The sequence below is a fragment of the Zea mays genome, chromosome 4 (genome assembly GCF_902167145.1).
Source record: "Zea mays cultivar B73 chromosome 4, Zm-B73-REFERENCE-NAM-5.0, whole genome shotgun sequence".
Lineage (NCBI taxonomy): Eukaryota > Viridiplantae > Streptophyta > Magnoliopsida > Poales > Poaceae > Zea > Zea mays.
This window is the reverse complement of record NC_050099.1, coordinates 207,580,354-207,606,688: the sequence shown is the minus strand read 5'-3', so window position 1 is coordinate 207,606,688 and position 26,335 is coordinate 207,580,354. Positions and strand designations below refer to the sequence as shown.

The following is a 26,335-nucleotide window of genomic DNA, read 5'->3' as shown; positions in this document are numbered from 1 at the left end:
AGATCAACGGCCTCTAGGTAACAAGCCATTCTAGCACTATAATAAGGGAAATTAGTGTCGTCGAAGTGTGGTGGCCTATGGGTATCCATCCCTTCCTCTAAAAAGTGTCGGCTCTTTTAGCGGTGAAGCTAAAGCGTTTCAAATGAGCCAAACCGGGCCTCTGATACCAATTGTAGGAAACGGGTGACGCCTAAGAGGGGGGGTGAATTAGGACTTCTAAAACTTTTACTAAACTAGGCCACAATTAAATCCCTAGAGCAAAACCTATGCAAATAATCAAAACTAGAATGCGTAAACTAGGTTTTGTCTAAGTGTTGCTATCTCTACAGCAAAGGCTAAGTTTCAATCTACACTAAATAAGTATGATTACAAGATTGAAACTTAAATGCTTAATATAAATGCGGAATGTAAAGAGCTAAGTAGAGAAGCAAACTCTCGTGGATGACGCCGGTATTTTTACCGAGGTATCCGGAACCGCGCAAGGTCCCGACTAATCCTCGTTGGTGCCCCTACGCAAAGGGAAGCCCACGCGAGGGCCAAGCACCTCGGTCGAGTAACTCCGTAGAGAGCCGCGGGCCTTCTCCACGCGCAAGTGGTGCTCCGCTTCCGGCTCCTCTCGGACGCTCCCCGCCGTCTCCACTATCGAGCTTCCGGCCGAAACGCCGCGGGTCTCGTTCCCTCCGGTACACGGTGGCGGCCGTGACACAAACGCGGTTGTCACGGTCTCGCAAGACTCTCGCCCCACTCGGTACAATTACAACGACTCACGCAAGAGCCGAGGGGTTGTGTGGTTTTACAAAACTCACTCAACTAACTAGGGTTCACCTAGAGCAAGCGCTAAAGCGGTCTAACTAACCTAAGCACTTCGCAAAGCACCTACGCTAATCACCGAGTGATTCTATTAAGCACTTGGGTGTTTGAGCTCTTGGAAATATGCACTATATGCCTTGGTATGTTGCTTGGGCTCTCACACTTGAGAATGGCCGGTTGGGGTGGTATTTATAGCCTCCACACCCCCAACTAGTCGTTGGACAGAAAGCAGCAGCTTTCTGTCGTTGGGTGCACCGGACAGTCCGGTGCACCACCGGACAGTCCGGTGCACGCCACGTCAGCCGACCGTTGGCGCCTGTAGCAGTCGACCGTTGGATCCGACCGTTGCCGTCTGCCCGTTGGCACACCGGACAGTCCGGTGCACACCGGACAGTCCGGTGCTACAGCCAGAGAGCGCCTGTCTGCGGCCTCTCTGTGCAGACTGTCCGGTGCCTCACCGGACAGTCCGGTGCACACCGGACACCAATGTCCGGTGCGCCACCAGACGCTGGCTGACAGCCTTTATCTTGGATTTCTTCGCTGATTTCTTCGGGCTTCTTTGTTCTTGAGTATTGGACTCCTATGCATCTTTTTATGTCTTCTTTTGAGGTGTTGCATCCTCATTGCCTTGGTCCAATTCTCTTTGCATCCTGTGAACTACAAACACAAACACTAGAAAACTTATTAGTTCACGGATTGTGTTGTTCATCAAACACCAAAACTCAATTAACCAAAAGGCCCGGGGTCCATTTTCTTTACACGTCTCTAGACACCACTATGTATTTTTTAAGATGGGATGTTTTTATCTTCGCCTCAAAAATCAAGACTAATAATCAAGACTAGTACCCCTGTTCCAAATTAAAATTTGTTTTAAACTTTTAATGAACTCATACAATAATTGATGTATTTGTTTTGTATATATGTCTAGATTCATCACCATGCATTTGAATATAAAAACCAAGAGCTAAAATAAATACTAAAATAATCAAGACTAGTACCCATGTTCCAAATTAAAATCCGTTTTAAACTTTTAATGGACTCATACAAGAATTGATGTATGTGCTTTGTATATATGTCTAGATTCATCACCATGCATTTAAATATAAAAATCAAGAGCTAAAATAAAATATTAATTTGGAACGGAGAAAGTATATTTGTATGCTCGCCTTATTAATAAAATCATCTGTCCTCCAAAATCGATTATATAGTAGTGTATGGACAGGCATCCGAACCAACACTTAGGGCTAGTTTGGGAGCCACAAAACTGGAGGGGGTTAGAGGAGCTAAAATCCACTCATTATTCAAAATTATATAAGGAGATGATTTTAACCCCTTTAGTGCCCGTTCGATTAGCTGGGATTAAGACCTGAAACTATTCCTGCTCATCAGTTTTAATATAAATAAAACTAACATTCCACGTGAAACAGTTCCAAAGGATTTGTTCCGAATAAAACGAACAACTCCTTAATCTCCTCCGGTTTTTGGACTCCCGAACTAGCCCTTAGTTGTTTTTTTTTTGTCGTTGTATTTGTCCCCCCCCCCTCCCTTATAGTTGGTCAATCCCCTGGAATCATCTAGGTTTCAGCTTGTTCTTAACATGATCCATGGCTCTCTTGCTCTCGTTCGTTCAAAAAAGAAGAAGACAAAATGGTGATGTGGTTTCACATTCAATATCAGGCTGATTGGATGGGTGCTCGTCCATGTATAGACTAGCGCCGCCCTGGTCAGCCAGATACGATAGTTTTGAGTGTATGAGTGGATGCAAGTTAATAGCATCAAAATGACTTATTTTATATCCACACATACAGGCTGTGACTCCCATATATAAGCAACCAAACATAATCTCAAATAAAGTAAACGCATGTGATGATCCAAAATGAGATGGTACGGGTAACCAATCAGACGGTATATGATCCGGGTCATGCATCTGATCCTCACTGTCAGGACAAAGATTTCGACATTCTTTGAAGAACATATTCCGTTCAGCCAGCAGCTGGGGTAGGGATTACTTGTGCAGTGTGGTAAGCCCCTTGTGCGAAAACTATGAACGACATGGAAACTAGCTAGAGTTCTTTCTGTATTTGTAAAGCCTTCGAGGGTGTGCATGTCAGACGTGCTAAATGGCTGTACGTACGTTTTCCATATCCATGGCTGGGCTGAAGCCTTGTGTCTGAAAACTTGTCTACTGTCGGTGTGTATCGGAGAGCCTCTTCTTCTTTGTTTAGGCTAGCTGATGCCTTCAGTGCTGAAAAGCATGCAAGTCTTGTAAAACAAAAAAAGAGACCGGCCGGCACATCTTACAAAAAGAGCGGCATATATATATGCACTCAAGAACAAGTTGCACAGCACGGCAGGCACAGCATGTACAGCTAGCTAGTAGTTCGGATCTAGCACGTACGTGTGGCAGAAGCCGTCGTCCGATGCCTCCTACCAGTATATATACATACATACAAAGGGGAGGGATGGAGATCGACAGCACTAGATCGAGAGCTGAGGGTCGATCGATCGAGAGCTAGCGGCCAGCCATGAGCTTCGCAGCATCCGTGCAGTGGTGGGAGGACTGGCAGCTGCGGCTGCTCGTGCTGGCCAGCCTCTTCTTCCAGTACTTTCTCTTCGTCGCCGCCGTCGTCCGCAAGCTCCGCGTCCCGCCCTGGTTCCGGGCGCTCATCTGGCTGGCCTACCACGGCGGCGACGTCGTGGCCATCTACGCCCTGGCCACGCTCTTCGACCGCCACAAGGTGCTGGCCGCCGCGCACCCCGCGCTCGCCCACCTCGACACGCTCTGGGCGCCCGTCTTGCTGCTGCACCTCGGCGGCCAGGACGGCATCACCGCCTATAGCATCGAGGACAACGAGACCTGGAGATGGCACTTTCTGCTCTCGGTGTCTCAGGTACGTTGGTATACAAAAAGAAGTTAAAAATGGAAATTAAAGAAAGGCTGGCCAGGAGGAAGTGTATATGTATATATATATATATATGGCTCACAGACTTGCCTATCGCATGTCCCCCCCAGATCACCGTGGCCATCTACGTTTTCCGCAAGTCATGGTGGTCAGGTGACACGATCCTGCTGCGAGCAGCGATCCTGCTCTTCGTCCCCGGCATCCTTAAGTGCTTGGAGAAGCCATGGGCTCTCAAGAACGCGACCGTGATGAGCATCATGAACTGCTCCGACCCACGGCTGGAACTAACCCTCGACGAAGACGACACGGCGCCCAAGGGCATCCACTCGCAGGAGCAGTACGTGCGGGCCGCTGCCGAGTCCGTCGCCCAGTTCGAGTCCCTGGATCAGGAGCTCTTCGAGGACGAGTTGGCGGACCATCCGTACCACCTCTTCGTGGACCTCGGCCACCCCTACTCCATCCGGCTCATCAACCTGCGGCTCGTGGCGCCGCGCCTCGCGAGGGCCAACGTGCACGGTCTGGTGCGCTCGTCCCTGTCCAAGGCGTTCGACCGCCTCTACACCAAGCACAAGGCGAGCTTCGGCGGCCTGCTGCGCGCCGCCGTCGTGCTGCTGACGTTCGCGGACATCGGGCTGTTCCAGAGGAGCCACCGCGGCGTGTACGAGCGCGCCGACGTCGTCGTCACCTACGTGCTGCTCTGCTGCACCGCCGCGCTGGAGTTCGTCTCGGCGTGCCTGGTGCTGGGCTCGGGCCTTCCCAAGCCAGACGACCAGCTCGCGCAGTACAACCTCGTCGGCTACCTCGCCCGCAACGAGAAGCACCCGTGGCTCTGGGCGCTCGCCCGCCTGCTGGGGGGCAAGCTCCAGCTGGACCGGCTCTGGTGCACGGCGCCGCCCGCGCCGTCCCTCGGCATCACCAGGCTCGTCTACGACCACGTCGCCAGCGGGTGGAAGGACTACATACCAAAATCTGTGCACGACGAACTCGCCGCCGGCGGCGGTCGGAAGATGACCAGCGCCGTGGAAGCCTACCGGAGGTTCAACGACAGCCGCGGCCAGCGGACGCTGGAGAGGGAAGGATGCGGCGGCCGGAGGGCCATCGAGGAGAGCCTGCGGATGCCCTTCGACGAGAGCGTCCTGCTCTGGCACCTCGCCACGGAGTTCTGCTACTTCGACCACGTGGACACCGGCCACGACGCCACCCGGCACAGCAGGGCGGTGTCCAACTACATGGCGTATCTGCTGCTCGTCAAGCCGGAGATGCTGATCCCCGGTGCAAGGCGCGGGCTCTTCCGTGCCGCCCACGCGGAGCTCCGGAAAATGCTCAAGCCGCCGCCGGAGGACGAGATAGCGGTAGAGCTCGAGCCGACGGAGAAGAAGGCGCCTCCGCCGAGGGCCGAGAACGAGATGGTGCGGAAGGTGATGCAGAAGGTGAAGAGCACCATCGGTCTCGGCTCGGAAGGCCTTGTCCACAAAGCACGGGCGGTCGCCCACGAGCTCATGGAATTTGCCGAGGAGAAGAGACGGGAGTTCGTCCAAGAGCAGAAGGAGATGGGGGAGAGGAAGAAGATCATCGTGCAAGCCTTGCGTGAGGCCAAGCAGAAGGCAAACGAATTCAACACCAATCCGATGGAAGGTTTCAAAGAGAAGGCAAACCGGTTCATCAACGAGGTGAAAGACAAGAAGAAAACCAAGGACGAGGAGAAGTTCACGGATCTCTTGGGAGATGCAAGGAACAAGGCTGAGGAACTCATCAAGGTGATCAAAGACGAGGTAAAAAACGCGGGCAAGCGCACGGATCAAAAGCGCGAGGAGGAAAAGGATAAGAAGATGCTTAACGTTAACGAATTATCCGAGAGTGTAGGGAAGGCCATCAAGCATGCCGAAGAGGAGGAGAGGAAGCTCAGGGATCTCATGGAGCGGAAGCTCATAACCAACGAGGAGGAGCTGCTCGTGATCCGAAGCAGGGAGGAGGCGGACAACAAGATGTGGGCGGTGATCCAAGGCGTGTGGGTGGAGATGCTCTGCTTCTCCGCCGGCAGGTGCCGCGGGTACCTGCACGCCAGTAGCCTGGGCAGCGGCGGCGAGTACCTCTCCTACGTCTGGCTCCTCCTGTCCTACATGGGCATGGAGACCATGCCGGAGCGGACGCAGAGGCCCGAGCTGCCCGTGGTCGGGGACACCGGGTCTCTGGTGAAGACGCCCACGGAGGACGATATGAACGACGAGCCGACGGCACAGACGACGACAACACCCGCCGCCACAACCACGAAGCAACAGGGAACGTCACAGGCAGGCGGCACAAGCGCCGATGCTGCCGTGCCGGCGCAGGAACAGCAACGTATGGCGGCGAGGACCGTTCCAGTGATGTCGATGACCGCGGTGGTGCCCGTCGGTGATGACATGGTTTGACCGACGGCGGGCGCCGGTGAGCCGTGGAGATTGATTGCATGCACCGTCTCGTGTTTCTTCTGGTTGCCCTTGATTTCTGCTCGGATTTCGTTCCCTCAGCGTGTTTGTTTCTGGCATGTGTGCTAAGTGTCGTCATTGGTGTGCGTAATCTTGCGCCTGCTGCTAATCTTGTTCTGTAATAAATCAAATAAAGGTATATACAGGGTCCGGTGGTTTTGCTTGTACAAGTTACATTCAGTGCAGTATGTGATATGTCCATGAGTCCATCTGGGTTACCTAAAAAAGGTCCAAATGTTTTAATTTCTACATAGTGCATTTTTCTCTATTGATGTTAATTCCTTTTACTTTTGTCCTAGGATTCAGAAAGAAAAACTCTAGACAGTGCAATCTGTACAATTTACAATATTGACAGTACAGTTTAGTTTTGCTTTGGTTCACAGTTTGCAATGCAAGTTTTACCTTACTTGGCTCACCAGGCCTGCACAAAAACACTAGGCCTGTTTGATCTTATAAATTTAAACCAATATCTAGAGAGTGCTTTCTATGTCTTTATTAACTTACTTTGTAATTCACCTCAATTCCTAGGAACCAGACATAGCCTAATAAAATTGAGGCTAAATTAACATTGTCTGTGTCATCACTTGCATTCACAAACACAATACGCACATAAACACAAGCAGTTAAGAAAACGAATGAAACATGTTTCAATGTTTTTAGAGCACTTGGTCCTTGCACAGATTAAGGGGGAGAGAAACCCTTGTGTGAATGCTCCAACAAGGATTAGTGTGGAGTGTCGATTCTCTGGTACAAACCTAGAGCCATTCCTATTTCTTTCTTTACAATGCACATTTATAATTGAGCGATTACATTCAATTATTTACTTTACAAGAATTGACATGCTACTATAGGATGGGAACTTAGAGTACAAAACTTTTGATCATCTACTAGACAGATGAAGGGACGAAGTTAGGCTTGCTTATAGGTTTTAATCTGTAAAAATAATATAGATGCATAATCTGCCTCCTCCATCTTGGACGTTTTGATCCTTTCAAGTTGGTTTTTACCTTAATGGGTCGTAAATGGCTCCTTGAAGAAAAGATGATGTCCTACACGATATCTTTTGAGGAACACACATATATGAGTTTTTGGGTGATGTCTAAATACTTATGAAAGGTTATGAAGTTTGACTTATATGCTCCAATTAGAGGGGTTGCTTTTGGTAATGCAACCTAGTGTCAGTCAAGAGCTTAGGTAAAACTTATTTTGCACAAAATTATAGAAGTAGTAAAAGTCGATACAAATTAAAGCCAAGCAAACAGGTTGCATATCACTGGTCACCAAATTAGCCATAAATGTGTCGACACCCCTCGAAGCAATCAAGGATCATCGGGTCCCTTCATGCACATTCTAGGGCTATCTCGAGCCTCTCCGGTGCTATCGAGGCCTTCTAGAGGCGTCAAATCTGTCGATATATGGGACCTTCTGGTGCTATCGAGGTCTTTCAAGGGCATAGTGGTCTTCTAGGACGTCAAGGCCATATAGGTCAATTCGGGTCGTCGAAGCCCTCCAGGGTAGGGATGGTAACAAGTACATACCCGTCAGGTAATACCATTATATACTCGTATTCATCAAAAAAATATAACCGTCAGGTTACCCATATATGCTCATAGGTATAACCGTACCCGCGCGGGTAATTTTACCCGTCGCATAATTCGTACCCGCTAGAAAAGTCTTAAGTTCCAATATACTAATCACTCAAAATATTAAATAAACATAAAAAACAAGTTTAACTTCACATATAACAAATCATAAATCATATGATTACATAACTTGGTAGCTAGAGAGTGGTTTTATTTTAGCTAAGATAATATAAGCTCTATTAAATGATTATAGTGATACTGATGCAGGTATATTTTATCATAGGTAGACGGATATAGGTAATATCATCCCATAATGGATAGAGCTTCTTGGCTATTAACATACACACAGATAGAGAAATTATCTCGTACCTACCTTCATATCAGGTAAAACCCGTCATATCACTTCATATCAGGTAAAACCCGTCATATCAGGTAACATCTCTACTACAGGTATCGGGGTCCTGTGAGGAAAGTACTGAAACTTATCGAGTTCGTCCGTGGTTTCAAAACCGTCATGGTCTCCTGGGTCGTCAGGCGTGTTGTGGCCATTATTAAGTTTGTGGATACGTGTGGGTTGGTTTGTTTGCCACCCGGTATAGTTTGCTATATATACACCGTGGCACATGTTTGGTAAAAAATTACTAATATACGAAGCAAACTCTCTATATAATAAATTTTATGTATACATGAATTCTTTCTGAAAGTGTGGAGCCAAGAACTCCAACCAACGGCAAAGAGCAGCTGCATAACACTTGTTTGGTTGCAGACTTCAACCAACGGCAAAGAGCAGCTGCAGAACACTTGTTTGGTTGCGGACTTCAGACTTTTCCTTGGAGAGGAGAGCTGCTGGAGGCACGGAGGCTGCTGGCAGCAAGAGGCCGTTGCTGTGGTGGGCGCTGGACACACAACTTGTGGTGTGACGTGATCACGGATGTGGTGCAGGGTCAGCAGGTTTTAGGATCCGAGTGTGGGTGGACATGATGTCAATTCTTCTGCTTAGCTCTCTAGTCCTCTGATCTTCTCAAAGCACTTCTCTACAGACTGGGTGATCTCTGCCGTGATACAATCACCTGCAACCAGCTTGTATTGCTCAAATTTCGCTTCATCGCACTCCAATGCAGCTTTCTTGCAAGCCCTGATGCTTCCTAAAGAGATAGAAAAAAAAGTGGAGTCGTAGCCAGTTCAGACATAAAGAAAAAAGAGCAGCACATGTCGTAAGGTCAAGGACTACATATTATTATTGCAACATCCAACATGTCAAAAGCGCTACATTGTATAGAATATGAAGCTGACCGTCCAAATTGACATGTGTTTAGAATATGAAGCTGACCGTCCAAATTGACATGTAGGCAGCAATACTTTAAGCAGGAAAATAACTGGCACAACTATGTTTTGTGTTCTAAGGAGAAATCTAATTCCAGAAAGCTAAAAAATATTAGGGAATCAAAATGAATCCGAGTGACAAATCTATAGCTTTCTACTATAGCAGTAGCTCCTACGCACCTCCATCATAGATGGCAGAAATGTTGCACCGGAAGTTCAGTAAATTACTCTAAACAGCAAAACGCCCCACACGAAGATTATTCGCACTCGTTAACTTTGACCGTTATGAGAGATGGGCATATATGAATCCTTTCTAAATCAAAGTCTCATCTATCAAAATACTACAACTTCAGCAAGAAGACAGAATTAACTACAGAAATATGTTGTTTTTGGAATGTTCGCCGTGCACCAAAGCAAGCGCCAGTTTGATTGAAAACAACCACGTAAAAAGGCAATGCAATATCATTGTTCTGTACCATCATCCAGAGTCTGAGCCACTTACCACTCATGTCGAGCAAGTTGAACGAAACGGGGATCTTCCCAATGCACCGCACCATCGTCATAGCAGCCCAAACTTTCTGGTGGTCTTCGCGAGACACGCGGACAATGCAGAGCTTCGTTACAGGATTGACATACTTAACTGGAATTTTTGCAGAGCGTATAAGTGCTTTTATATTAAAAAGCCAGCGGTAGACATAGTACAGCAAACACTGGTATAAGATTAAAAGGGTTTCAGAAGTAATTGCTGGTGGTACCTTGCAATGATCCAAGAGATCCAGCTAGGCCACACTCACCAAAGTTGAGCTGAATGCTGTCTTTTATAACTTTTGTTATATTAAATTGGGTGAGGATTATAGGGTCCTGTTCACCTCTACCTGCATCTATAAAGATCTCCACCACCATATACCTATTCTTGAAATGGACCATGGTGACTACACACTTCCTTTACTGCAGAGCTCCTGCATCCAGATGAAAGACTAGTCAATACTTTTAAGAAATGTAAGTAACTGAAGCAACATCTTATTGTCCAAGTCACATTTTCCAAGATACAAAAAATGGGGTGGGATGGTGACTGGGGAAGGCAGTAATGTAAAAAATCATTCGTCTATAAGGTATGCCTAAAAGAATGACACTACTCAGCAAGGGTAGGGGCAAAGTGGGAATGACTCACAGACCAAGTTGTTGCCAATTCAAGAAACAATAACTGGTAGTTGTCATCAGTCATCACACTCAATTCGATATTGATGTGGGATATTGAACAACATGGGTAGTGCACATCCATGTAATATGTGCAAAATAATTCAGCTAAAGAAACTATGACGAAGAAAGTCATGGCTAACTGAGTTGCAGGCTATTCAATTGTATTACTGAGACAGTCAATTAGTGAACAGTTCCTAGTGAAACTGATCAAACCTGCCCAAGCATGTGCTGGCTTTGTACCTATACGACAAACCAAATGTGTTTAAATTTTGTTTATTGGATATCCCTTAAAGGCACCCATATCCAGAGTTAAGATGCTCTGATAATGTACTAAGTTTATCCCAACAAAAAATAATCCAGTCTCCAACTAAAGAAAGGAAGCATGGAGATAGACAAATGTGTAAGCTGCTGACAGGATATCCTTAAATCATATGAACATATATCTATCTGATGCGAACACATTAAGAGGATGAAATAGAACACTACTAATCCCCGAACAACATCGATAGCTAGCACTAGCAAAACAGTAATCAGATATCACGAGAAGGGCAGGTGATGTCGAGCCAGACTGTGCGTGGAGATAGGTGGCAGATGACATCTATATGTTTTCATTGCAGTTAATATATTCAACTTGTTTATTCAGATTTAAGAATCTAGACACAAAATTCCTGAACTCCCTGCAGTGGTTCAGATGCAGAAAAATAAACAAACCAGATTTAAGAATTTTAGATCTCTCGGGTTAGGGTTTACCTAACACTAAATCTAGGGTTTCGGCCACTGAGAGACTTGGTCTCAGCCACACCCATGGAAACCGAGAGAGCAAAACAAATCGTTATTTTAGGGTTAGGGTTTAATAACCTAACCCTATCAAGTTCAGCCATCAACAGAGACGGTGCACAGGGCTCAAGATCCAACGATCCACGGCCAAGAAATAGTCAATATGTAACAGAAATACAGATCGGATTACGGTTTTTGAACCATAACTGAAATATTCCCAAATTGGGACTGAATCAAAAGTGCACAGATGCACTGACCGATTCACAACAGAAAAAACGCAACTGGAACCTGGATCTACGCATGAGAGACTCCAAAAGCTCGACCCAATATTACATCTCATCCATTTCATACATGCATTCATAAAGGTAAAGGGGTTCGAGTTAATGGAGTTAGATCCGGATACTAGAGTCAAGAAACAGCCACAGTTGGCCGATACCTCAACTTGTAGCTGTGCTGGACAACCGACGGCAGTGTGCCCACCCGCAGGGACGCACTCGCCGGCGGTGAGGCCCACGACGCCCTCCTTAGTCGGCCAGCAGAGCTGGCCGAGCGTCCACGGCTCGCCAGTTAGCTGTATGTTGGCCGCAGACAAGAGAGCACGTAAAAAAAAAACACACTCACAGAGAGAGGAGAAATCGTGCTCGCTGGTTTTTTTAGCCGTTAGCCGAGGCAAGGAAGCCAGACGAAGCTGTTTGCCAAGCGACGAAAAAAAAGAACAAAATAGAGAGAGGGAAGTCGGACTGGAGCTGGCGGCCAGTGTTTTGTGCGGCTAGAACAGAAGTGAGCTAGGGTTTACCATGGTGCCGAGATTTTCGTAATGGGCCAAATACGCGGGGAGCCCCTATGCGCGCGCATGGGCCAAATACGCGGCCTGGGCCCAGGTTACGGCCCAGGCGCGTCACCAACTCCCCCAGGCAGAACTAGTGGGCTGTTTTCAGCGGCCTGGGACCAGGTTACGGCCCAGGCGTGCCCCCTGCTTCCCTCCCGTAGGCCGGCCGGCCAAGTGGGCCAATTTTTGGGCCGCCTGTGGTCGCACCAAGTGGCTAGGCCACTTTCTTTTCCAGCGAATTTTTAATTCTTTTATTTATTTCCTGGAATTAGTGAACATAAAAGAAACCAGAGAAAATAGTAATATATATACATAAAATTATAGAAACATTTTTCTCAGATGTAGAAAATTGCAGAGATATTTATGGACTATTTTATTCCGATGCGTACTTTGGTATTTTATCAATATTTTATGCAATTTATAGTGACTTATGAAACCAACGTGGATTAATTATTGTTTAAATTGTATAGAATTCAGAAAATTTGTGGTAATTAAATATTTTAACCAACATTAGATATTGTTACCATATTTTGAACAGAAGTATATATATTCTAGATCATCCAACGATGGTTTTAGAATTTTAGAACCAGATTATTATTTGTTTTTCTATGCATTATTGTTTATTATGAAGCCTACGTGGATTAATTCTCATTAAGTGCATAGAAATTCAGAAATGTTTTTGTGGAGATTGAATATTTTGACCAACGTCGAATATTGTTACCACATTTTATACAATAATTAAGTTTTCTAGATCATCCAACGATGGTTTAGAATTTTAGAACTAGAAAATTTGTAGATCAGACATGATTATTATCTGACCAACGTTGAATATTTAATTCATGCAAGTTATATGTTTGAGTATTTACTTCAGATGTCCTAAATATTTTCTGTTTTACTTTGCAAAAGTGCACATTTTGGCTACTAGTTGGTCAGACAAGACAGATTAAACCGCTACGTGGTATTTATTACCACTTATGGCGGGAAAAGATTGAAATGATAACTACAGTGGATGAAATAGATTCCTCATGTGGTTTGAGAAACCCACTAAGCCTACAGTAGGCTCACCTTAGGATGACCTTAAGATGGCGCGGTACAGCATCTATAAGGTCAACTGGAAAAGATCCAAGTGTAATGTACTTGATCACATTGAGAGTCTCATCCAGGATCCTATTGAGGGTGCTATTCCAGAATATGAGACACTTCATGATCAGTAAAACACATGTCTAAATGAACAAGTGCCATATAGATCAACTCACGACACAGTGTGTCTAGAAGGAGGAAAGGTTGATAAGTCAAATAAGTGATTCTATCAATCTTCCCAAACTAAGAATCCTCAAACAGAACAAGACCTCTAAGAAAGGTTCAAGAATAAGATCAAACATGATCACGATGTTTTCTACATGCAACAATCAGACAGTTTCTCAGATTCCCCTCAGACCTGCCTCTATTGCAAGAAGACATGGCATACAATAGAAAGTGTCTATAATTCCTGCAACAGATGCTACAGAATGTAATTCCGTACAAACCTAAGGCTCCTAGAGGTCTAAAAACAGTTACAGTGGTTAACGGAAAGCAAGCAGACACTTAGCTTCAGTTTCGTTATTAGACAATCAGCACGTCCTCTATCACTTCGGTGACAGAGACTGTGTGTTATTCAGTTTTGATAATAAATATGTTGGTCTCGCCATCTGACGATACATGCTTTATTTATCTTCGCACAGTGGTGCTAGATACACCAGAAAAAACAAACCAGTCAACAGTGTCAGGAGTAAGAAAACAAGTGATGGAGAAACCTCGTCGAAATTATGACACTATCATTTGGGCCATATTTCGAGGGGGAGAAAAGAACGTCTCGTTTAGAGATGGATTCTCCATCACCTAGACTTCACAGACTTAGAGCAATGCAGAGATTGCAAGCATAGTACGAGAGTGTTAGAAATTATTCATATAGATATTTGTGGTCCTTTTCCAGTTAGGACAGTAGATGGGTTCGACTTGTTCATAACCTTCACAAATGACTACTCTCGTTACGATTATATTTACCCTTTTTTAAGGGATAGAACAAGTTTAAACAGTTCAAGGTTGAGGTAAAAAAACAACACGATTTGAACACAGAGATTGTCATATCAAATCGTGTGGGGGAGTATTGTGGGCACCATACTAAGTATGGACAGGTCCCAAGATCCTTTCATGAGGTTTCTAAGTGAAACAGTATTGTAGCTCTGTATTCAACACCCGGTGAACCGCAACAGAATGTGATTGCCTAAAGGCGTAACAGAACACTGATGGACATGGTAATAAGTATGCTTAGTTACTCTAACTTACCATTGGATCTATGGATGGAGGCTTTAAAAACCACCATGCATATACTAAATAGAGTTCCTAGTAAATCAGTGGCTAAAACTCCATATGAGTTGTTGACTAGCAAGAAGCCCATGCTCAACTACTTCAACATATGGGGTTGTCCAACAGAAGCTAGAATATTTAATCATGGACAGGAAAAGCTAGATGAGAGAACCACTAGCTGCCATTTTATTGGCTACCATGAGAGATCGAAGGGTTATAGATTTTACTGCCCAGGCAGACAAACCAAGTTTATAGAAACCAGACATGCCATTTTTCTAGAAGATGACATGACCAAGGGGAGTAAGGTACTCAGAGAGGTTGACCTTCAGGAAAAGAGGACGTATGTTCCGATTCCGATGGTTGAAGAACCATACTTCTCGATACCCGCTATGGTTCCAGCAGCAGTTGTAACGACTCGAGGCGAAACCCCTACTGCAAATATTGCATCACCAAGTGCAACTACCATAGAGCAAGTCAATTCACCTTCAGCACAGTCTAGCTCTTCTGAGTCGGTTGCACAGAAGAGTTCACATGACAGTGGTAGTGTTGCGCCAAGTGACGCACCAATGCAGGAGCCCCAGAACGAACCAGAACTAGAAACAAGTTTAAGAAAGTCTCAAAGGTCTAGACGATCTGCGATTCCTAATGATTATGGAGTTTACACAAGTGTAGACATAGAAAGCGATGAGATTTATATGTGTGAGGACATCGATGCAGAAGGTGATCCCACTACATATGAAACAACTATGAGAAGCGCAAATTAGTGGGTCTAGAAGACCAAGCGTGATTCCAAAGGGAATATAGAAAGATACAAGGACCTGTGGCCAAGACATTCACATAGTGAGAAGGCATTGACTACCATGAAACCTTCTCACCCGTCCTAACAAAAGATTCATTTCGAATCATTGTGGCATTTGTGGCTCATTTGATCTAGAGCTCCATCAGATGGATGTAATGACAACATCACTAAATGGAGAGTTAACAGAAAAAGTGTTCATGGCACAACCAAGGGATGTCACTTAAGGAGGTCCATTTATGGATTAAAACATGCCTCCAGACAGTGGTACATCAAGTCTGATCAGACTATCAGACTATCAGAAAGTTTGGTTTCAAGGATAACGAAGAAGACAATTGCATTTATGCGAAATCTAAGGAAAAAAGAAAGTATGTCTTCTTTGTCCTGTATGTCGATGACATATTTTTAGCTAGTAGTGATAAAGATCTACTGGTGAAAACAAAAAGTTTTCTTTCGTCGAACTTCAATATAAAAGACATAGAAGAAGCCTCTTATTTATAGAATAGAATATCACAGAGATAGACATAATGGAGTATTAGAACTCTCACAGAAGTCATACACAGAAAAGTACTAAAGAAGTACAGTATGCATCAGTGTAAGGCCACACCTGCGCCAATAGTCAAGGGTGATAAGTTTGGGAATCATCAGCGTCCCCAAATTCAGTGTCAGAAAGATCATATGAAATCAGTACCATATGCTTCTACTATTAGAAACATTATGTATGATAAAATATATATTCACCCTGACTTAGAATTTAATACCGGGATGCTTGGGAGATATCAGATCAACCCAGGTATAGAACACTGCTAAGCAGTTAAGAAGGCTCTAATGTACCTCCAAGGTACTAAAATGGTCTCATGCTAACAAACAGAAGATCTAGTTCCCTACTTCGAGGTATGAATTTACCCTCTCTAGGGAGTTATTTTTTATAAAAGTTGCAAGCAGACATCGAGAGCATCGTCGACAATGCACGCTGAGTTTGTAGCATGCATGAGGCAAACAGGCAGACAATAAAGATAAAGAAATTCGTACCCGGATTAAGAGTGGTTGATAGCATAGAACGACCACTGAGAATTTACTACGATAATGAGCCAGCGGTACCGTACTCCTATAACAACAAGTCATGTGGTGCTGCCAAGTTTATTGACTTTTAGTGTTATGTTGTTAAAGAGTAGATTCAGGATCAAACCATAAAAGATGAGCATAACAGAAGATAACATATGCTAGCGGATCCGCTCACAAAAAGGTCTTCCACCCAACGTGTTAAGACAGCACGTAGCCGACATGGGTTTAAGGGAGTGCCTATGATCTTGAATCAAAGGGGCTACAGATTGCAACCAAATAAAGTTTTTTTTGTTCTGAAGCAAGCGAGCATGTTGTAGTCAATGACTGCGATGATACTTAATCGGTCATTGTCACGCATTGGTCTCTATGTGTAAACTTGTCAAGGGATGGAATCCTGAAAAGTTGAGAATAAGGAATGTAGAGAACAAAGGGGAGATTATTGGGTGTGTCCTCTACAGCTGGTCATCAGTGATCAGATTGGGCTAAACCCAACTATCTATCTCTTTAAATGGGCCCTTGATTGGGAGGGCCCACGCTAACCTCGGTTGGAGCCCCCAGGCACACGACGCTATAAATATAGGACTAAGGGGTCGCAGGAAAAACTAACGCTAGTACCTCACCCCAAAACCCTAGTCCTTAGAGGCCCCCATTGCCTAGGCGTCAGAGTGTCTGGAAACACGATAACCTACAGCGGCTCGGATCCCGATGCCTGCTGCTTCTCTGCAGGGCAACTGTATGAAGATAGCAATAGCAACAACAACAATAAGGTGTGTTTCCTCATTTCTCTCAGTAGATCAGATCTACTCGTCATCGAGGTTTTACTTTCAGTTACGGATTGGTATTCTAGGGACTTAGGAATCGTTCGTAGGCAGTATAGATTCAAACACGACTCAGTGGGGTTGCATGCTAGCGACCGCCGCCGCGACCGCCTTGGCTGTCTCCACGGAGAGGAGGAGGTCGACCCCGTGAGACGTTGGGGGCGCGAGCTGAGGAGGTGATTTGCTTCTTCATATCTGGAAGTTGTGACCAGTGAGACGTCGGGGGCGCGAGCTGAGGAGGCTACGATTGGTGGCAGCGAAGTTCGCGAGGGTGGTCTGCGTGAGGAAGAGGAGGGGCTCCGGTGGGCGGCGACAGCTTTGAGAGGGAGAGACAGGGAAACCCTTCCCGACCATGTGACAGCGGGGACAGAAACTTCGTGCCGCCCCGCGGATGGCCCACGGATGAGGCCGGGTGCGCGGTCACCAAATAAAAAAACTTTTCCCTAGGGAGGATTCGGCCCGTGGCTTTCTCGGTCAGGGATATTACCGAGATCCTCCTGGGATCCTAGGATGCCAAAGTGGCCCTAACGCGTGAGAGGAGCCCACTAGTCGCGATGTGTGGGCGACTTGTATTCGCCTGGCCAGTTGTGCGAAGCGTTGTTCAGTTATCTGCAGATGTGCTTCAATCTTCTCTTTACGAAAAAGGTAAAAAAGGATCAGTAATAATAAAATTATTTTCGTTTTCATATTTTTAACGCGATCGAAAACGTTAACTTTGGAAATAAAAACGACATCGGTAATTCGGAAACATCGGAAACAAAAGTTTGGTATGAAAACTATACCGATTACGATCAAAATCTAAAATTCGATCGGTAAAACTGTAACATGTACTCTCATTTGACTTCAAAAATTCACGTAAGTCATACATTCATATAAAATTAGTAATAATATATAATGTAGGAGGTCACAATAGATATATAAAGTAAGAAGTCATACAATAATAAAATCATTATTATGTATTTAAATAAAGTAGAATCAAGATGTGTATAATAATATGACACTTACATTCTATTTGTACTCCTACTACTTGGCATAGTCAATATAATTAGTGTCCTCTTGGTCCTTCTTAAGTTCTCGTGCAAATTATGAATATATGTATCAAGAGTAATAACACGTAAGAAAACATAAATAAAATTTATAAAAGTTTCAAACGATTCTAAACTATATGCCATTAGATAGATCTTGATTTTAGGAAAATAATAAAATTAGTTTCATATTTTTCTAAAAAAAGATGAATTTATAAAGATCAGTTTAGTTTTTTTTTAAAAATACCGAATTTATTACCGACGGTAAAATACCGAATAAAAACGTTAATTTCTGGAAACGATTGGAAGAGACCCAAACCGTTTCCGATTTCGAGTTTTTCTACTGATTCTGTTTTCGAATTTTCGATAACAGTTTCCGTTTAGACCTAAATTTCGGTAAAACTTCGAAAACGATTCTCGGTATCCAAAAATTACCGTTTTTGTTTTCACCCCTATTTTGCAGGTTAGGTCGTAAACATTTTAGCACCATGTCGTTATGCTGGATACAAAAAGACGGGATCGAATAATGTACCTTCCGGAATTCATGGAAAAATATGTGCAGGAATATCTGTTAAATTCTTAAAAAGCACTTTTCTCATTTTCTGGACAAACTTTTAAATTCTTTAAAAGAGCACACCCATTCTCCATTCTAGCAGCGAAAGGAAGTTTGAGACTCAGCTTTTCACTTCTGTAATTCTTGGACAAACTATGGGTCTGTTTAGTTGGGTTGTAGAAAAAGCTGATATGGGTTGTGAGCTGTGAAAAAACTATTGTGGACTATGAACCGCTAAAAAGGTAGAAACTGTTTAGTGAAAACCACTAAAAAGATAAAAATTATTCCACATATATTTTTATGGTTTCATACAAAAGCCACTAAAAACGTGTTCGAAGATGCTTTCAGTTTTACACTACAAGAATATCGGCTTTTAGAAAAAACTATTTTCTAGATTTAGCCATTTGATTTAGCTTTTAGCTTTTAAGAGGGCAAAAGCCAAAGCTAAAAACTAAACCAAACTCACTCTACATGTAATGTGTTGCGTTCGTAGCACCAAATAATTGCAGCAAAAATCATTACTAATACAAGTCTAACAGCATGGCAAAACTCCTAACCAATTGCAGTACAATGCTAAAAATGTTCCGATAGCACCTTCCAACTGCAACAAAAGCTACACGTGCCGAAACACAATTTATTCATGGACATTTAGTCATATATTCCCACCATTTTATACAAAGATTGCAATATGACCTACCCGTTGCACTCAAATTAGTGGTGTTGCAAAAGAAATGTAACCCTAGTTCCTTCAAAAATGGTACAAAAATGGTACGCCTGTGCGAAGCTAGGTACATACCATACAAAGACGAAGCAATTGTTTTTAATTTGACGATAGAGGCCCATACATAACAAACTTGTATGGTATATTCATACTATAACATAATCAACTCAAAGCACGAGAGGAAAAGACCGATTGCGTTGGTTACACGAGCGGTACATAGTACATTATACTCATGACTTAAGTTAGTTATTTTTTTTCTGACAAACTTAAAAACAAAAACCCTTTGAAATTTTTTGAATCATATCTAAACTCTTTTATTTATCCTTATCTCAAACAGATTGACTTTTATTTTTTGTTTTGATCTAATTATACTGTTGAGTTCGAATGGGGCTTAGCTCTCGGGGCCGGATGCAACCATATTACTGAACTTTTTTAGCCTTCTTTTTAAAGAAAAATCACGTTTTAGATCCATGGTGTTTGGTTAATAAGATTTGTCTTTCTGGTTCTTTATATAAAAAGTTGAATTTTAAATTAATATTTTCTGAGATGATTGAAAAACGGGTCCTCTAACTTTGTTGGCTCGTCCAAAATCGAACGGGACCTCTAACTTTGTTGGCTCGTCCAAAATCGAACGTGGCATGCTGCGTCACTTGAGTCTCCGAACTTGATATGGTGTGACACTTGGGTCACGAACTTTTATTAGTATGTTCCAACACGGCACACCACTTTTATCGGCGTTTCGAACCTGGGGGGTCCCTGGACCGACGAGTAAATTATCGCCGCGTGCCCCAGCCCAGATGGGTCGGCGCGAGACGAAGCGCGAAGGGGGGAAGAAGCCGGAGGGAGACGGGCGTGAGAGGTGAAATCCCGCGGCCTTCGTGTTTGTCCCGCGCCCAGGTCGGGTGCGCTTGCAGTAGGGGGTTACAAGCGTCCACGCGGGAGGGAGCGAGCGGCCTCACGCGAGCGCCGTCCCGTCCTTCCCCGCGCGGCCAACCCTCTGTAAGAGGACCCCGGTCCTTCCTTTTATAGGCGTAAGGAAAGGATCCAGGTGTACAATGGGGGGTGTAGCAGTGTGCGAACGTGTCTAGCGGAGGAGAGCTAGCGCCCTAAGTACATGCCATCGTGGCAGCCGGAGAGGTTTTGGCACCCGGTTCGTGTGGTGTCGTGGCCGTCGAAGGAGCGCTGGAGCCTGACGGAAGGACAGCTGTCGGGGCTGTCGAGTCCTTGCTGACGTCCTCTTGCTTTCGTAAGGGGGCTGAGAGTCGCCGTCGTCATAGAGCGTGCGGGGCGCCATCATTGCTCGTATAGTGCAGCGAGCCAGATGGGACGCCGGTCTTGTTCCCCGTAGCCTGAGTCAGCTTGGGGCAGGGTAATGATGGCGCCTCCTGTTGACGTGGTCGATCCATGCCCTGGGTTGGGCGAGGTGGAGGCTCCTCCGAGGTCGAGGTCGAGTCTGTCTTCCAAGGCCGAGGTCGAGTCCGAGCCCCTGGATCGGGCGAGGCGGAGACCGTCGGCTGATACCAGGGCTGAGTCCGAGCCCTGGGGTCGGGCGAAGCGGAGTTCGTCGTCCTTCGGGGCTGACCCCGAGTCCGAGCCGTGGGGTCGGGCGAAGCGGAGTTCGTCGTCTTCCGGGGCTGAGCCCGAGTCCGAGCCCTGGGGTCGGGCGAAGCGGAGTTCGTCGTCTTCCGGGGCTGAGCCCGAGTCCGAGCCCTGGGGTCGGGCGAAGCGGAGTTCGTCGTCTTCCGGGGCTGAGCTCGAGTCTGAGCCCTGGGGTCGGGCAAAGCGGAGTTTCCCATGGCGCCTAGGGCCGGACTTGGCTGCTATCAGCCTCACTCTGTCGAGTGGCACAGCAGTCAGAGCGGCGCAGGCGGCGCTGTCCTCTTGTCAGGCCGGTCAGTGGAGCGGCGAAGTGACTACGGTCACTTCGGCTCTGTCACCCGGAGGGCGCGCGTCAGGATAAAGGTGTCAGGCCACCTTTGCATTAAATGCCCCTGCGATTTGGTTGGTTGGCGTGGCGATTTGGCCAAGGTTGCTTCTTGGTGAAGACTGGGCCTCGGGCGAGCCGAAGGTGTGTCCGTTGCTGGAGGGGGTCCTCGGGCGAGACGTAAATCCTCCAGGGTCGGCTGCCCTTGCCCGAGGCTGGGCTCGGGCGAGGCGTGATTGCGTCCCTCGAATGGACCGACCCTTGACTTAATCGTACCCATCAGGCCTTTGCAGCTTTGTGCTGATGGGGGTTACCAGCTGAGATTTAGGAGTCTTGAGGGTACCCCTAATTATGGTCCCCGACAGTAGCCCCCGAGCCTCGAAGGGAGTGTTAATACTCGCTTGGAGGCTTTTGTCGCACTTTTTTGTAAGGGGACCAGCCTTTCTCGGTTGCGTCTTATTCCGGTGGGTGCGCGCGAGCGCACCCGCCGGGTGTAGCCCCCGAGGCCTCGGAGGAGTGGTTTGACTCCTCCGAGGTCTTAATGCCTCGCGCAATGCTTCGGCTGGTCTGGTTGTTCCCTCATGCGAGCTGGCCGTAGCCCGGGTGCACGGTCGGGTCCCAAGTTCTCGGGCTGATATGTTGATGCTGTCAACGGTTTGGCCGGAGCCGGGTTTGCGAGAGCAGCCCCTGAGCCTCTGCACAGGGCGAGAGGACGGTCAAGGATAGACTCGACTTTTTTACATACGCCCCTACGTCGCCTTTCCGCAAGGAGGGGGGGGGAAAGTGCCATGTTGCCCTTGGAGGGCACCGAACATGGTGTCTCCAGCGAGCTGCTGACGGGTAATCCGAGTGGACGCCTGTGCTCCATTTGTTAGGGGTCGGCTAGAGGCCCGGAGGCGCGCTCCAAAAGTACCTGCGGGTGATCTGCCGGACCCAGTCCCCTTTTGACGGGGTTCGAGGGCTCGATGCCTCCCTCTGATGGGATTCCGTTACAAGATCATTCCCGCTGGTCTCGGAAATGTCCTAGGGTACTGATAGTCGCCTAGAGGGGGGTGAATAGGGCGAAACTGAAATTTACAAATATAAACACAACTACAAGCCGGGTTAGCGTTAGAAATAAAGACGAGTCCGCGAGAGAGGGTGCAAAACAAATTGCTAGCAAATGAAGAGTGTGACACGCGGATTTGTTTTACCGAGGTTCGGTTTTCGCAAACCTACTCCCCGTTGAGGAGGCCACAAAGGCCGGGTCTCTTTCAACCCTTCCCTCTCTCAAACGGTCCCTCGGACCGAGTGAGCTTCTCTTCTCAAATCAAAACCGGGAACAAAACTTCCCCGCAAGGGCCACCACACGATTGGTGCCTCTTGCCTTGATTACAATGGAGTTTTGATCACAAGAACAAGTGAGAAAGAAAAGAAGCAATCCAAGCGCAAGAGCTCAAAAGAACACGACAAATCTCTCTCGCTAATCACTAAAGCCTTGTGTGGAATTGGAGAGGATTTGATCTCTTTGGTGTGTCTAGAATTGAATGCCTAGCTCTTGTAAGTGGTTGAGAAGTGGAAAACTTGGATCCAATGAATGGTGGGTGGTTGGGGGTATTTATAGCCCCAACCACCAAACTAGCCGTTTGGTGGGGCTGACTGTCGTATGGTGCACGGGACAGTCCGGTGCACACCGGACATGTCCGGTGCGCCAGCCACGTCACCAAAGCCGTTGGGATTCGACCGTTGGAGTTCTGACTTCTGGGCCCGCCTGGATGTCCGGTGGCGCACCGGACATGTACTGTAGAGTGTCCGGTGCGCCACTACGCGCGTGCCTGACTTCTGCGCGCTCTGGTGCGCATTAAATGCCGTTGCAGGTGACCGTTGGCGCGAAGTAGCCATTGCCCCGCAGTTACACCGGACAGTCCGGTGTACACCGGACATGTCCGGTGAATTATAGCGGAGCAGCCGCTGCGAATTCCCGAGGCTGCCAAGTTCCAGAGCCGCGTCCTCTTGGACCTCTGGACACTGTCGAGGCTGCGAATTCCCGAGGCTGCCAAGTTCCATAGTCCGGTGAATTATAGCGCGTCGGCTCTGAAAATTCTCGAGGCTGAGGAGTTCTGCGCGAAGTCCCCTGGTGCACCGGACACTGTCCGGTGCGCCACCGGACAGTCCGGTGCGCCAGACCAGGGAGCCTTTCGGGATGCCTTTAGCTCTCTATTTTGAACCCAACTTTGGTCTTTTTAATTGGCTTGTTGTGAACCTTTGACACCTGTATAACTTATACACTAGAGCAAACTAGTTAGTCCAATTATTTGTGTTGGGCAATTCAACCACCAAAATTATTTAGGAACTAGGTGTAAGCCTAATTCCCTTTCAATCTTCCCCTTTTTGGTGATTGATGCCAACACAAACCAAAGCAAATATAGAGGTGCATAATTGAACTAGTTTGCATAATGTAAGTGCAAAGGTTGCTTGGAATTGAGCCAATATAAATACTTACAAGATATGCATGGATTGTTCCTTTGTTTTTAACATTTTGGACCACGCTTGCACCACATGTTTTGTTTTTGCAAACTCTTTTGTAAATCCTTTCCAAAGTTCTTTTGCAAATAGTCAAAGGTAAATGAATAAGATTTTACGAAGCATTTTCAAGATTTGAAATTTTCTCCCCCTGTTTCAAATGCTTTTCCTTTGACTAACCAAAACTCCCCCTAAATGAGATCCTCCTCTTAGAGTTCAAGAAGGTTTTGATATATCATTTTTGAAATACTACTTTCTCCCCCTTTTGAACACAATAAGATACCAATTGAAAATACTCTTTGAAAAACTAAGTTTTTGAAATTGGTGGTGGTGCGGTCCTTTTGCGTTGGGCTCATACTCTCTCCCCCTTTGGCATGAATCGCCAAAAACGGAATCATTAGAGCCCTTTTATTACTCTCTCCCCCTTTGGTCATAAATAAATGAGTGAAGATTATACCAAAGATGGAGTCCTTTTGCTTTGTGCTCATGCTTTGTCCCCCAAGAATGGAGAGTTGCTTGGAGTGACGACGAAGGATGAGTTACGGAGTGGAAGCCTTTGTCTTCGCCGAAGACTCCAATTCCCTTTCAATACACCTATGACTTGGTTTGAAATGAACTTGAAAACACATTAGTCATAGCATATGAAAGAGGTATGATCAAAGGTATTTAAAATGAGCTATGTGTGCAAATCAACAAAAGAAGTTCCTAGAATCAAGAATATTTAGCTCATGCCTAAGTTTGTTAAAAGTTTGTTCATCAAGTGGCTTGGTAAAGATATCGGCTAATTGATCTTTAGTATTAATGTATGAAATCTCGATATCTCCCTTTTGTTGGTGATCCCTAAGAAAATGATACCGAATGGCTATGTGTTTAGTGCGGCTATGCTCGACGGGATTATTCGCCATCTTGATTGCACTCTCATTATCACATAGCAAAGGGACTTTGGTTAATTTGTAACCGTAGTCCCGCAGGGTTTTCCTCATCCAAAGCAATTGCGCGCAACAGTGGCCTGCGGCAATATACTCGGCTTCGGCGGTGGAAAGAGCGACCGAATTTTGCTTCTTTGAAGCCCAAGACACCAAGGATCTTCCCAAGAACTGGCAAGTCCCCGATGTGCTCTTTCTATTGATTTTACACCCCGCCCAATCGGCATCTGAATAACCAATCAAATCAAATGTGGATCCCTTAGGATACCAAAGCCCAAACTTAGGAGTGTAAGCCAAATATCTCAAGATTCGTTTTACGGCCGTAAGGTGAGCTTCCTTAGGGTCGGCTTGGAATCTTGCACACATGCATACGGAAAGCATAATATCCGGTCGAGATGCACATAAATAGAGTAAAGAACCTATCATCGACCGGTATACCTTTTGATCCACGGACTTACCTCCCGTGTCGAGGTCGAGATGCCCATTAGTTCCCATGGGTGTCTTGATGGGCTTGGCATCCTTCATACCAAACTTGTTTAGAATGTCTTAAGTATACTTCGTTTGGCTAATGAAGGTGCCCTCTTGGAGTTGCTTCACTTGAAATCCCAAGAAGTACTTCAACTCCCCCATCATAGACATCTCGAACTTTTGTGTCATGATCCTACTAAATTCTTCACATGTAGACTTGTTAGTAGACCCAAATATGATATCATCAACATAAATTTGGCATACGAATAAGTCATTTTCAAGAGTTTTAGTAAATAAAGTAGGATCGGCCTTTCCAACTTTGAATCCATTAGTGATAAGAAAATCCCTAAGGCATTCATACCATGCTCTTGGGGCTTGCTTGAGCCCATAAAGCGCCTTAGAGAGTTTATAGACATGGTGAGGATACTCACTATCTTCAAAGCCGGGAGGTTGCTCAACATAGACCTCTTCCTTGATTGGTCCATTGAGGAAGGCACTTTTCACGTCCATTTGATAAAGCTTAAAGCCATGGTAAGTAGCATAGGCCAATAATATGCGAATTGACTCAAGCCTAGCTACGGGTGCATAGGTTTCACCAAAATCCAAACCTTCGACTTGGGAGTATCCCTTGGCCACAAGTCGAGCTTTGTTCCTTGTCACCACACCATGCTCATCTTGCTTGTTGCGGAAGACCCATTTGGTTCCTACAACATTTTGATTAGGACGTGGAACTAAATGCCATACCTCATTCCTAGTGAAGTTGTTGAGCTCCTCTTGCATAGCCACCACCCAATCCGAATCTTGTAGTGCTTCCTCTACCCTATGTGGCTCAATAGAGGAAACACAAGAGTAATGCTCACAAAAATGTGCAACACGAGATCTAGTAGTTACCCCCTTATGAATGTCGCCGAGGATGGTGTCGACGGGGTGATCTCGTTGAATTGCTTGGTGGACTCTTGGGTGTGGCGGCCTTTGTTCTTCATCCTCCTTGTCTTGATCATTTGCATCTCCCCCTTGATCATTGCCGTCATCTTGAGGTAGCTCATTTGCTTGATCTTCTACTTCATCAATTTGAGCTTCATCCTCATTTTGAGTTGGTGGAGATGCTTGCGTGGAGGAGGACGGTTGATCTTGTGCATTTGGAGGCTCTTCGGATTCCTTAGGACACACATCCCCAAGGGACATGTTCCTTAGCGCGATGCATGGAGCCTCTTCATTACCTATCTCATCAAGATTAACTTGCTCTACTTGAGAGCCGTTAGTCTCGTCAAACACAACGTCACAAGAAACCTCAACTT

At 45.9% G+C, this 26,335-nt stretch overlaps 2 protein-coding genes across 5 annotated transcripts; one reads left to right on the top strand and one right to left on the bottom strand.

Moving 5' to 3' along the window:
* The first annotated feature begins 3,169 nt into the window (after positions 1–3,169).
* LOC103654522 (uncharacterized) lies at positions 3,170–6,475 on the top strand. Of its 2 annotated transcripts, XM_020552815.3 has the most exons (3): positions 3,170–3,701; positions 3,824–5,485; positions 5,577–5,739. In XM_020552815.3, the coding sequence occupies exons 1-3, from the start codon at positions 3,336–3,338 to the stop codon at positions 5,643–5,645; spliced, it is 2,097 nt and encodes a 698-aa protein (XP_020408404.1). In that variant the 5' UTR covers positions 3,170–3,335; the 3' UTR covers positions 5,646–5,739. The 2 variants fall into 2 exon arrangements, with proteins under 2 accessions (XP_020408404.1, XP_008679573.2); XM_008681351.3 differs by having other exon boundaries at positions 3,824–6,475.
* A 1,848-nt stretch (positions 6,476–8,323) lies between these two features.
* Positions 8,324–11,826, bottom strand: LOC100279072 (uncharacterized). 3 transcript variants are annotated; one of them, XM_008678830.4, is made up of 5 exons: positions 11,686–11,826; positions 11,501–11,605; positions 9,843–10,046; positions 9,590–9,727; positions 8,389–8,909 (listed from the first exon to the last, which is right to left on the bottom strand). In XM_008678830.4, exons 3-5 carry the CDS (start codon positions 10,012–10,014, stop codon positions 8,761–8,763), a joined length of 459 nt encoding a protein of 152 aa, XP_008677052.1. In that variant the 5' UTR covers positions 10,015–10,046; positions 11,501–11,605; positions 11,686–11,826; the 3' UTR covers positions 8,389–8,760. The 3 variants fall into 3 exon arrangements, with proteins under 3 accessions (NP_001145597.1, XP_008677052.1, XP_008677053.1); NM_001152125.1 differs by having other exon boundaries at positions 8,324–8,909; positions 11,501–11,805; XM_008678831.3 differs by lacking the exon at positions 11,501–11,605 and having other exon boundaries at positions 11,686–11,824.
* Between the last annotated feature and the right edge of the window lie 14,509 nt (positions 11,827–26,335).